The 10,419-nt window shown below is 34.4% G+C and overlaps 1 protein-coding gene across 1 annotated transcript; it reads right to left on the reverse strand.

The window, feature by feature from the left end:
- Positions 1–7,338: 7,338 nt before the first annotated feature.
- Positions 7,339–9,782, reverse strand: LOC117325317 (general transcription factor IIE subunit 2-like). Its single transcript, XM_033881445.1, has 2 exons — positions 9,703–9,782; positions 7,339–8,523 (listed from the first exon to the last, which is right to left on the reverse strand). Exon 2 carries the CDS (start codon positions 8,514–8,516, stop codon positions 7,632–7,634), a length of 885 nt encoding a protein of 294 aa, XP_033737336.1. The 5' UTR covers positions 8,517–8,523; positions 9,703–9,782; the 3' UTR covers positions 7,339–7,631.
- Positions 9,783–10,419: the final 637 nt, after the last annotated feature.

The following is a 10,419-nucleotide window of genomic DNA, read 5'->3' on the forward strand; positions in this document are numbered from 1 at the left end:
TTCTCGAAACGTGTATTGGAATATATATATATATACCTATTTTATCCTGGTAACACACCGGGAAATAGGGTCATATGGACATGTGCATCATCGTTACACTACATGTAGTACTGTGACCACGTCCCCTAGCCTACCTCTTTCCGAAAATAGGAAATACCCCGATGTTAAAAATAAATACAAGCCCACTAGCCACTTGATTACATCAGAGCGCGGGGAATTTGATCTAGAATGGTACATGTATACAATTCAAAACTTGATTGTCTAGTGCAATGAAGTGTTCAAAAATGTGAAATCCAGTATATTTTAGTATAAGTTGTTTTCCTTTATATATGACTTCTATAAACTTAATCAGCCCGAGTTTCCTCTGGCCCTGACATTATGTCTGGTCAGAGACATATATCTGTATATATGTCTCTGGTCTGGTGTGGGGGCCCTACTAGAGGAAACTCGGGCTACTGTGAACTCTGATCTCGTGTGTCCACCAATCAGAACAGTATACATTGTAGTTACATTTGATAGTTCCACTGAGTGTCGGCATGGGACAGGTTTCGTTTTACACGTATATATAATGTTCCAGAATGCCTGTATCGCATGTTTTACTCTACATATACTGATTTACTATTATAAGTCTACAAATATTAGATTATATCATACATTTTAACTGAATATATACTTATGGTACATGTACACTTTCGCACACCAGTAATAATGGAATTAGTACGTACATGTATTAATAGAATTAGTACCTATCTTTACAAATACTACACGTGTTTCTGACACCATGCTTTTGTTACCTTTTTTATATGCAATGTTTTGAGGCATTTTCCTTGCGCGATCTATAGCCTATATAACGATATAAATAGTGTGTAAGTTATGTGTACGTACATGTATATATATATAGCGATATGTTTGATGTGTAGTTTTACTGTACGCCACAGACTTATATACTAAACTTAGGATATAAGTCTCTGTGTACGCGTACCTGTCAATGTTGTGTACATGGTGCATAAGTAGCTGAATGAATGATCATTATATACAACAAAAAAATATGTTTATAATCTAATAATGTTGTCTTTTCCGTCTTCATCTTTGCTTGTATTGTAACTGAAAATAGTTATAAATGTTTAGTGCCTGCATGCCCTGTTCTGCGTGAGATGTGTTTGCCCATGCGAGATTGTGATTTGTCCCTAGCTTATCGTAACAAAATGAATCGGTATACTTATATATCTATACATCTTCTGTAATATAACAACTAAATTATCCTAGACAGAGAATACCTGTTGAGTTCAGTATGACTAGTACATCTCCGTCATAAGTACATATATATTGGCCAGATGGAAGAACCGGAGTATCCGAATAAAGCCCACGTGGTCGGGTAGGTGACCCCCTGATATTAGTCCTTGTGTATCTGGACCTTCCCTGTTTTAATCAAGCCCCCTAAAACGTCTGAAAATGAGTATGATACACAGTAGGGAAGGTCCAAGTACACATAGACTGTAACAAATTCTCGGGTCCCTGTGATACACACTAGGGAAGGTCCAAGTACACGTAGACTGTAACAAATTCTCAGGTCCCTGTGATCCGATCGGGAAAGGCAAGTCCACTTTGTCCCCCGACCACCCCAGGAACCGATGATAAAATTACAAATCGTTTAGTTAAAAGCAATATCAAAAGGTAAATACATGTTTTTACTATTCAGAAATTTGCATAAACCATTATACAATTGGATAAATTAAAATTGTATTTGCAATTTGTCAATGAAATAACAGCCTGAAAGATCAGGCATATATCGTATTGTTCTGCTATATAATTCACTGCTTCAATATAGAGCTGTTTTCATGTTGCAAGAATTGAAATACAATGTACATATACTAACATGATTTAACTATCAAACTGGACAAAAGCTTTTATTAACAAGACTGTATGATATAAAACCCGTTGTGGCGTCGACATCGACGGGCAGAACGTATAAAAGGTCATTCGTGTCAAATATATGAATTTTATATTTAATTGTGATTTATAATGAACAATACATTAATATATTAATAATATTAAATGTTAACGTTTAATTTTTAGCCCACCATCATCAAATCAGATGGTGGGCTCTTCAAAATTGCCCCACATCCGTGGTCCATCGTTCGTCCGTCTGCAAACAACTTTTGCTATCACTATTTCTTTAAATGCATTCGGGGGATATTTCTCAAATTTCACCTTAAGGTTGCCATTTGTCCCTAGTTATATGCAATTAATATTGATCTTTATAAAAAAAAAAAAAAAAAATGGCTGACAGACGGCCATCTCGGATTTTGACAATTCAAGTTTTATCCCTATTTCTTGAAAGGTACTGGAAGGATATTTCCAAAACTTCAGATGTACGTGTGTGCCCGTTTAATATTTATCTTGACCAGGTAAACAAATTTGGTAAAAGGCCGCCATTTTGGATTTTGACAACTAAAAAGTAATTGAAGGATATTTCTCAAAATTCACATGTAAGTTCCCCTTCGTCCCTATTTGTGCCCATGAAATTTTGATTCTGATTGGACACCAAAATGGCCACCGGAACGCCAACTTGGATTTTGACATTTGAAGTTTGTTATTGCTATTACCCATATTCTATGAAGATTTTCCTAGTTATTAAATTATTACCAGGTATTTAAAAAGAAAAGAGAAAAGCAGGGAAAGTAGACAAAGAATAGTCTTTACATCAATAAAGATAATTTTAATGGTGGGTGCCAAGATCACTCTAGCATCTATTGTTCACATTTAAAGCTTTAAATACATATAGTTTTATTATGTTCAGAATTATTCTAGCATGTTACTTTATCAGATTAACCAATCAGTTGCAGTTTTGCAAATCAGCATTCTGGTGAAAACTCTCCATGAAAGTGGGAAAGATGAAAATGTTTCAGGGCAGTGCTGCAGGAGTGCATTGGATTTCCTGTGCCAAGGCGAACTGTATTTCTAAATGATCTTGTCAGTGGCCATGGGCAAGTATAAAGTATTCAACAATGTTTGTCAAAACAAGAGGCACAGAGGGCCTGCATTGCTCACCTGGATATTCCAAAATTGCAAAATACTCTCAAGTTATATTGTGAATATAACCTCTATTGGGCCCAATTCCTTTGTCACCATGGAAGTCACATCCTTTGCTCATACAACACTGGATCTTCTTTGCCCAATAATGATCCGGACAAAATTCCATCAGGATCTCCTTTGTCTATGAATAATAATCCAGACAAAAGTCCATTCAGTTGTGCAGGACTAGTAGCTGTGGGTTTTCAAGTCTAACTACTAGCCTATCCTATTACCATTCAGAGGAATGAAAGAAGACTCAATTTAAGCCAGTAATAAAAGTTTAAACATGTATAATTTAAAACAGAAAAAGTCACAACATGAGTTCAGTTTCAAATTCAAGTGCTTCATGCAGATTCTGATTAGTAAATGACACTGATATTATATGTATTTGGTCACCAGAAATAACCTCAAGAGTAAGACAAGGCTTTGTGTATACTTGTCAAATATGAGACATGAAAAGAAATATGGGTTTGTTCAATAAAGACAATATATGCAGTGCTCTATTTTCAATAATGAATTTCAATTAAAGGGAGACAACCTACAATGTTTGATAAGTCATCCTTCATTCATCTATCGTCCACTGGTAAATAGTGGATGTTCTGGAATTTATGTTACTGTCGACCAGTTTCTCCCTCTCTGGCTTCTTCAGGACAGTTTACTCTATTTTCTTACCTCTGAAGTACTAAAATTGTGGCTCCAATATTTTGAAAATAGTATAAATGCTATTGTGACGAGACTATCCTCAAGTGCGATAACTCCAGTATATACTGTACATACAAATAGAAAGTAATTTTACTCCATATCAGATTGTATACATTCTACTGTTACTACTCATGAATATATCTATATCCTACACATCATAAATCAATTATTAGAATGAGTATGTCCATCATGGTTAGTAGTTCATCAACATGGGGATTAATGCTTTTCAGTGTTAATCAAGACATATAGCTGATGTGGACTGATAGTTATATATCTTATAGTCTCTGATTTCTGTTCCCTCTTCATCTTCCCAAGTGTTTAGAATTGACAGAATTGACACCAGGTATCGTAGGTCCTCTTTCAGGAGGTCAATTGCTTGGTCCAATTTTGGCCTAGATTTTGGGGGTCTCCCTCCAATAATCTGCTGTTGAGGGACCACCCCAGAACTTGGTCTCTTTCTGGACGGTTTCTTGGCCTCTTCCCTAGTTTTATCTTGGGTGATCTCTGAATCAATATTGTACAAAGGGTGTTCATTCTTCTGATGTAATCTGTGTTCCTTCCATAGGACCTCTTACATCTTTATAGACACAGTGGTTTGTGTTTACATGCCATGAGAAGTAAAGGAACCTAATACCTATCAAACTAGAAGGAATGTTGGCTCTATTACCTGAATTCTTCTATTAATATTATAAGTACAGAAAACTCAAACAGCCAATAGGAATGTTCACGGACAGCAGGTGAAAAAGACTGTGCCAAAACATAAGCCATGGCCATCTGAGCTGAAAAGATACAATAATTGACCTTGAACATGACAATTGACCTAGACTTCTGGTCAGTTGGCTTGATGTTTAATTCATTGCATCCCAAAATTAAGTTGAATCCATTCAGCGCTGGATGCTGTGCTATGCCTTATGTGTACCAGCCCTTTGGGACAGGTGATGAGTTTCTGGAACCAATTGATACCAAATGCACTCCTCTACATCCATTAGTACTGGCAGGCGCAGGGTAATTTTAATACTAGAACCTTTTTGGCCTTAGTAAAACAACGGTTATTAGACATTTTTAAGCAAGATTGCGAGTCTTTCATTTTAACCTCATCCAAATGCACATTGTATAAACATATTATTGACTATGTATGTCTGCAACCTTACTTAAGTAAGCCTTTTCCTGTTAAATATAAAAAGGCAATTGTAAAAATACATTTGTCTTCACATAACCTGTTAATTGAAACTGGACGGCATAGAAAAATTCCTCACAATTTAAGATTTTGTCCTCTCTGTAGAAATGACATAGAAGATGAATACCATTTCATTTTAAAATGTCCCTCCTTTAACGGTCTCAGAATAAAATATATAAAGCCTCATTATCGGGTCAATCCCTCTGTCTATAAGCTAATAAATTAGCGGGAAATGTTAAAGAATTAAGTAATCTGGGCAACTTTTTATACCAAGCATCGCTACTACGTTTCTACTCTGTTTGCTTCTAGTAACTAGTAGTTTGATCCATACTATTCATTTCCTTATTGAGTCACACACACATATATTATATATACAAACATGTGCATGCTATAATGTCATATGTGCATTGCTCTACCCGAGCTGACTTGTATTATTTTTGTATTATTCTTGTAATTACAGTATGTCGATGAGATGTAATTCTCAAGATTAAGAATTGAATAGCATTGTTGATGTAAACCAAATTTGATCATTATCTCTTTATCCAAACAAAGACAAAACTTTAAGGATTAATATATATGTACAATGTACGATTCTCTATTCACTCTATTGGGCAAAGACTCCATTTTTGGATAAGTGCCATACATTGTACAGTGATCTTCATCAACACCAGTTTATTAAAAGGGTTTATGATCACACCTCCATAAACAAGAGTACTGTGGGGCGGAACACTACACCCCTCTTATACCATAGAGTATTATACTATCTTTCGTTAAAATTACATTTGCATCAACTAATTAAGAAGCATATTAATATGGCATACTATAAATCTCACTTTCCTCTACTAAGTAAATGTTCAATTTGGCCTAGGTGACCTTAAAAAATGTCACATCAAAATAATTTGAAGGGATACACAACTTCATAATTATAATGTAAACTAAAATTTTAAAATGCAGGAGACGATCTGAACAAATATCAAAAATCTGAATCAACTATGTTTTCAAATTTTGTAGCAATCGTGATATAAGCATTATCCTTTGTAAAATAATGTAAAAACAGGTTAATCTAAACTATGAGTTCGTTATAAAGATCATTTAATTGAATCTCCAATGTGTGAATGCTATTGGTCATTTGAAACTGCTTCACATTTTTCAGAAATTGGAATCATTATATAATTATATTGGTACTCATAATCATCTACATCTATGTAGAAATGTTCTATATACATGTGTATATATATATACATGGTTGCAATTGTTGTAATGATATACAGAATATATATTAACACATGTATCAAGATTTATATTGCAATCAAATAGATTCCATTGATATAAATAAAAAAAGCATTCTTACTCTTGTAAAAACATGTACTTTTATGTCTTTTTTTCTACCAAGTTAAATCCCTACGTGGACTACAATGATATAGCAGTACAGTATACACAGTATAATGGAATTATCTAATGGGTATATGTAGCTACTTTAAGTAATTTAACTTGCATTGCTTGTTTTATACTACTGAATGGAACTGGCTTTGGGCAGCTCAGATAATTAATATCATTCTGTTTTCCTTTTTTCTCTTTGTTTATCTATAATGATATAACCCATCAATATGAAGTAACTCCTTTCAAATTGATTAAGGAATTATCATATTATTTGCAAGAGTTGGGTGAAACCTTACTTGATTTAAACATATATATCTATTTGCTGAAATTGGCTTTTGATCCTTGGTTTATTTTATTGAACATCCTTTTAACAGCCAGGGTCTTTTAAGGACGTGCCAGGTTTTGTTGGTGGAGGAAAGTCGGAGTACCCAGAGAAAAACCACTGACCTACGGTCAGTACCTGGCAACTGCCCCACATAGGTTTCTAACTCACAACCCAGAGGTGGAGGGCTAGTGATAAAGTGACGGGACACCTAAACCACTCGGCCACTGCTTCTGATCCTCATCAGTGTATGGTCCATGTGTTATGCATATCGACTGTAGGCCTGTATCTGTTGGGGGATAAATATCACCAAATATTTATGCTCAACAATGTATTTTATATGAATATCAATAGTTTATTGTCTAGTTATATTCACTGATAACAAGTAAGTACATTTTTTTTTGTATTTCTAATTGAGTATCCCTAATGGAAGTGTTATCATTGAACAAGTCTGCTTACTTCAAGGAGTTACTTCCCCTTTAACTCTATCATATCAATGTGTATGATGTCTAATCTTATTGATTTTTCTAATCTATTACGTCAATAAAGTTTGTTGAAATAGAAACTGAACAAATATTAAATACAGTACTGAAATAAAGGAATGACAATGCCATACCATAATACCCACATCAAATTTGACGGAATGACGAGAGCGTATAAAAATGTGAACAACTTTGAGCACCTTAGCTTTAAATCAATTTATTAAAACTGATTGTAATTATAGTTTCCTGGAAACTGTATACTGGGACAGACATCCCTAGGATATCAAGGATTTCACTATCGAATGCAATGTGCATTAATTCTAACTTATTGAATTTCCTCGAGATCTTTACTGTATGATGTAACAAAATTAAAGGTCCTTTTAACATTCATGTCACCTTGCATCAGTTGAATAGTCAGGAAACTGTAAGGGAGCATTCAGCTTTCTATAAAAAATAGATTTTTTGAGATTAGAACCCTTCATAGTACACAGTATTAAGATACTTTCGGATTTTCAGAGTAATCCTCAAGAACGCCTTCCAAATGTTCATTCAATTTCTTGAATGTTTTTCTGCCTCCCCCTTTCTTCCTCTTCTGTATAGGAGCAGCTTTTCGTAGGCCAGTGTCCTGCATAGATGTAATGCCTTGTTTCTCTAAGTACTCCTCAATCTTTTTCTCATCTAAACCATCTACAGAAACACCTCTCCAAAGTTTCCTAAACTCTTCATCCACAGTGTAACGACAGTATTTATCATTGTAAAATAGAACCTGTTTTTTATCTGTTGGTCGGGTCACTACAACTACATTTTCACCAAGTGCTTTCAAAGCCTTTTCTGTGTTTGCAGTACCAAAGGACTCATCTATATCTTCTTTGAGGAGTCCTCCCATCCCATGTAAATCGTGTCGTTTGAGTAAGTTAAGGAAACCTTTCCTGTCTTTGATTTCATATGTAGGCCTAAACAGATACTTTTGTCCTCCATCCACCACCTTTACTTTCGGATTATTCAATAAAGCCTCTGTAATAAGCCAATGCCTCATTTTTGTGCCAACATCCAGTTGATTTGTCTCATCCAGAATCTCATCTATAGCCAGAGAATGTCTCTCGCCATTCTGATGTCTGTCTCGCATATATTTCACTATTTTTGCTAGAATACCAAACTTGTACTGGGAACTACCTTGCATTTTTTTGTAGTCAAAGCTATTATTTTTCGGAACACTATTACTTTCTGAAGGCTTTGGTCGAGAAAAATGAGAAGATTTTGACTTTTTGGCTGATCTGTCATCATTTTCAATTTTTGGTTTCTTCCGCTTTTCAACCGTAGGCTGTGCTTTTGCTCTGTCTAAGAAAGCTTTCCTTTCTTTCAAAAGTGCTGGATCCATTTTTAATCTGAAATCATATAAAGACGACATTAACAGAAGATCATTATTCTTAAAAAATACTTTATTCTGAAATACCAAAGAGCTTACGGTAGCAAACCATTTTGACCTTATTTATGGCCCTTGGATATAACAATAACTTAATTTACTACTTTTAGACCTTATTCATTTAAGGCCCAAGCAACCCATTGACTTATATTATTGCATGTACATGATTTATAAATTTGATTATGAAATTTTATCCAAACTTGTATTATATTAAAAAAATTCATCATAAAAAAATCTTACTATGTTGATCTCTTTACACCCTGAGGCCTGACCTTAAATTACTAGATATTATGAAAAGGATAGTTATCATTTACGTGAAAGAGGAGATTCCATTCTGTTTCTATTAATGACTAGTCCAACTATCCAAAATCTATGTGCTGTTCTATCACAAACTTCCACATTATAATTCTCATTGTCTAGGCATACCAAATTCGCTCCTACGTGTTACAGTGTTACCTGATCGATTAATTGATCGCTACCAGGATACGCCTCCAGAAGCCAGAAGGGCTTATATTGGTGTTTTAATTACATAATTACATACAGTGAGGATGTTAAATAAACCAAAAATTCCCAAGAGAACACAGACTTTGTAATTTTTTTCCATGTGTATTAGTGATCATGATCATGGTTTTTTGCTTCATGTCACTTCAACCATGGACTCAGATATACATTATACATGTCCATGCTTCAATATAAACAAAACAGTGCATGAAATAATAGATACTATACATATATATACGTCGCAAGTTTTAATTTTTAGTGATTAGGTTGCCTTAAAGCTTCTAGCTTCACGCTAGGTACCCTTTAGCATGTTTAGCTCAGTCGGTAAAGCGGCTAACCAGTTCGATCCCGGTGGAGGCATACTATACTTGCCTTACTGTTATATTTGGTACCACTGACCACTCCAAGTTCAAGTTATGAGAAAAGGAACAGAACCTAGGTAAATGTGTGTTCGGGTGCGAACACATTTGAAAAGTGGAGAATAGTTAAAGTACATTTTGTAGGTGCGTTCATTCATATTATCATGAGTAAAAGAAATGGAAAAATTGAGGATCTTTGTAGGGTGTTTGTTGCACTTGTGTAAGGATAAGAGGGATAAGAGGATTGACTAATACCATAATTACTTATTGAAAACAATTACCTTTTCTTTTGACTCTCTCTTCAGTGATATCTTCGCTTGATGATTCAAGCGCTCGAATGACTACGACTTCGTCTTGAAAACTAATAAATTACCCAATGTCTCCGGAATATTATATCTGAACATTTTCCCTTATTTATTAGCAGTTTATTAGCATAAATAATGGACGCAGGCTTGTAGCCTCTATATCCATATCAATATCAATACATTGTATAATATAAATATTTCCTATGTAATTAATGGCTTTATATTAGTTCCTGTAGGTCTACATTCATGAATAAAAACGTCCTTCAAACCACCATCTCGTATATACGATCAGCACACTGATCTAGACTTTTGCAATATGTAAAATATTCTTTATTATGCTTTAAAATCAAGCATACCTTCGTATGGAAATTTGTCTGCTGAAATTCAACTAAAACTGTACTGTATAATTCTGTACATTATACCTATTCTTACATAATTATGGCTCTGAAATCTGGTTTTACGACTAAAAATTTTAAAATCTGGACAAAACTGATATAGAATCTACATCTATTTAAAAAGATACAAACCCTTATTTTTAAAGGCATTGGTCATCGGTAAGTCATCCTTTAGCGGTAGGGATGACAAAACTAATTGAAGTTTTCTCACTAGGACCACGCTTCAAATATTATGAATATAGCTCTATGTTCAATTATTTCAGAAGGATGAGTAATTGAATTTTAACAGATAGCAGTA

This window comes from Pecten maximus, chromosome 4, assembly GCF_902652985.1.
Source record: "Pecten maximus chromosome 4, xPecMax1.1, whole genome shotgun sequence".
NCBI classification, from domain to species: Eukaryota; Metazoa; Mollusca; class Bivalvia; order Pectinida; family Pectinidae; genus Pecten; species Pecten maximus.

Excerpts from the sequence above, each read along its gene's own strand:
- LOC117325317 (XM_033881445.1), bottom strand. The coding sequence starts at position 8,516 with ATGGATCCAGCACTTTTGAAAGAAAGGAAAGCTTTCTTAGACAGAGCA.